This window comes from Pinus tabuliformis, chromosome 6 (genome assembly GCF_031772625.1).
Source record: "Pinus tabuliformis cultivar Carrire ecotype Pingquan chromosome 6, CPIR1, whole genome shotgun sequence".
NCBI lineage: Eukaryota > Viridiplantae > Streptophyta > Pinopsida > Pinales > Pinaceae > Pinus > Pinus tabuliformis.
Window position 1 is genome coordinate 1,918,629,055 of NC_142292.1, and position 2,721 is coordinate 1,918,631,775.

The window sequence follows — 2,721 nt, forward strand, 5'->3', positions numbered from 1 at the left end:
CATTACAATTTACAGTACATATCTGCAAAAGCATATAAAAAGCACTGAATCTATTAAATGGCAACTATGCTAACAGCTTACAGGTCCCTATTTAATTATTACATTTTCTAAAGCCCATGAACAAATGAAAGATTCAATTGACACAAACTTTACTTGATAGAACTAAAGTTAATACCAGTAGCCATCTAAACCATATCAATGACAAACTTTACTTGATAGAACTAAAGTTAATACCAGTAGCCATCTAAACCATATCAATGACTACAGGTTTCACCAAAAAGAAGCATATGAATTTTATAACTTCTTTTTCTCAAAGAATAAATTACAGTGTACTTATCTGAAAATCCAAATAAAAACCAGCTAATCTACACTTGGCAAAAAGAATCAGTTCTGCACAATTATCTCCATGTTCGAAATGTCATCTTACAGGGCTTAATGCTCTGTGTAAAGAAGAGGATTTGATCTCAGCTTGCGCCCCTCAGTGGCCTCATCTCCATCAGACTTTTGTTATCTTTTCCCTCGGCATTTTACAGAGGAAAAACCTGCTTCATATTCCAAGATGTGCTTACATGTTTACACGGGTGGCCACACTTTAGCCATGATCCATGGGCGTTTAGCGATGGCCTTAAATTGGGGTTTTCAGGTACCACGCAACGATTGAACCTTTTGAGGTCATTCTACAGCCCGGGCCACCATTGAAATTGGTACCTCGAAGGATTTAACATATTTTCACCCTGCATAATTCACACAATAACACAACACTGAGGCTGATACTTCAAGGAATTCAATATCTTATCATTTAGACTATCAAGGCTAATAAAATTGCCCATAGTTCTTCAGAGTGAGACTGCATCCAACTATCTTCATGGGTTTTACCCAAACGTTGGAAACTCAAAAAATTGAAGCAGTCTCACCCCACAAGTCTATGGACAGATTGATATCTTTCATCCCAACAGGTTTTATTAAGACGAAAACATTGATACTTCAAGGCATTTGATATCTTAACAATTTAGTCTTTTGCAGCTAATGAAATTGCCAGTGTCCATAGTTTTTAAAGTGAGACTGGACCAAATTTTTCATCCAAAATGTAGGGTACTCAACAATAAGAAGCAGTCTCACTCCAAAAACACAAACATGCACAATTTGATATCTCTCAAAACAGAAATAACTTAATTAACATGAAAACATAAAATTGAGATTGATTGCTCTAGGAATTGCTATATCTCTGAGAAAAAACCTAATACATAATATTGAGATTGGTACCTCGAGGTATTTGATTTGTCTAGATTATTATAATTACAAACGGCGATCTCTCTCTGAGAACGAAAAATCCCCCATTGACGAATCTCGCCACCTAGGGCTAACCGCAGGAAACCGCCCGGCAGGAGATAAAGGGGGGAAAGTGAGGCCAGGAGACGGAGGCAAGAACGGTGCTCCGCCGGGGAAGCCAAACTGTCCTGATGGAGAATGAGAAAAGAAATTCATCGAATTGGGCGAAGGCAGCGGCATGTATGACCCCGGCGAGGGTAGCGGCGGGAAGGAGCCAGGAGACGGAAGCGGGAAGGAACCAGGAGACGGAAGCGGGGTAAATGAACCAGGCGAAGGGAGCGGCGTGAACGAACCGGGCGAGGGGAGCGGCGAGGGAAGAAGGAACTGCCCGGTCGGGGAAGGGAAAACAGGCGGCGGACGCGGAGAAGGGTAGGGCAGAGGCGGGCGTTGTGAACCGCCAGGTGATCCGGCTACCGGAGGCGGGCGAGGAAAGGGATTGGGAGTGGTCTGTTGAAGATATCGCATATAGAGGGACACGGGCGATTCCATGGCGCCGTTGGCCCAGACGTCGCCCGGTGTGAGCGGCGGCAGGGGGGGAAAGTATGGCGAATTCATGAGCGCCGGCCCTGGTCCCCCTGCTGCTGCTGCTGCTCCGCCTCTGTGGAACGGCGGCGGGTTGAGGCCATCCAAAGGCGGAGGGCGAATTTTCTGCAGGCGGGAATTGGGAGGCTTGGGGGCGACGGCCGAGGGCGGAGGCGGTGGTGGAGGCGGAGGAGGGGGCTGGTAGGGCTCCGGCAGCGGCGAGCCAGTAAGCCGCTGCACCACGTCCCGGAAGTCTTTCTTATTGATGTTATAGACAGGAGGAGGCGGAGGTTGCTTGCCCGCTTGTTGTTGCTGCTGCTGAATAACGCCGCTACTGCTCCGCTTGAGGGGTTTTCCGATCTTGCTGCTCTGCTTGTTGATACCGAGATTGTGAGAGTTTTTGCTACTGTTGTTACTGTTGGGCCTTGCGCCACCGCTGCTGCTGCTTACGTTTCCTTCCATTTTGTGTCACTCCTTCCCTGCCATTCGAAAATCTTGCAGGTAGTTGGGCGCCACAGGGATTAAGAAGCTGCTGCCGCTCATGGTTTCGTAGGGGAGAATCTTGAAGGGGGCGGCTCTGCTCCCAAGAGTTGACTTTGGCCACATGAACTGTAATGAGGTGGGGAGGGTGGTGGTCACAGATTTTATTATTAGTTTAAATTGGTTTTTTCATATTGAGTTTAAATGCAAAAGAAATTGGTCCATTTTAGGGCGGAGGAGCCACCAATTGCGGGGGCGCTTGATGACGTTATGTCCACACTTGGTTTGTGTAAGAATTAAGGCTCACACCCACCACTTGGTTTGTGAACTTCGCCTTTTCTATGTTGAATTTCGTGACATAAGATGTCAAAGTGCTCAACTATCCGGAAT

At 46.6% G+C, this 2,721-nt stretch overlaps 1 protein-coding gene across 1 annotated transcript; it reads right to left on the reverse strand.

The window, feature by feature from the left end:
- Positions 1 to 288: 288 nt before the first annotated feature.
- Positions 289 to 2,462, reverse strand: LOC149266861 (uncharacterized). Its single transcript, XM_089431113.1, has 2 exons — positions 1,264 to 2,462; positions 289 to 734 (listed from the first exon to the last, which is right to left on the reverse strand). The coding sequence occupies exon 1, from the start codon at positions 2,311 to 2,313 to the stop codon at positions 1,297 to 1,299; it is 1,017 nt and encodes a 338-aa protein (XP_089287239.1). The 5' UTR covers positions 2,314 to 2,462; the 3' UTR covers positions 289 to 734; positions 1,264 to 1,296.
- Positions 2,463 to 2,721: the final 259 nt, after the last annotated feature.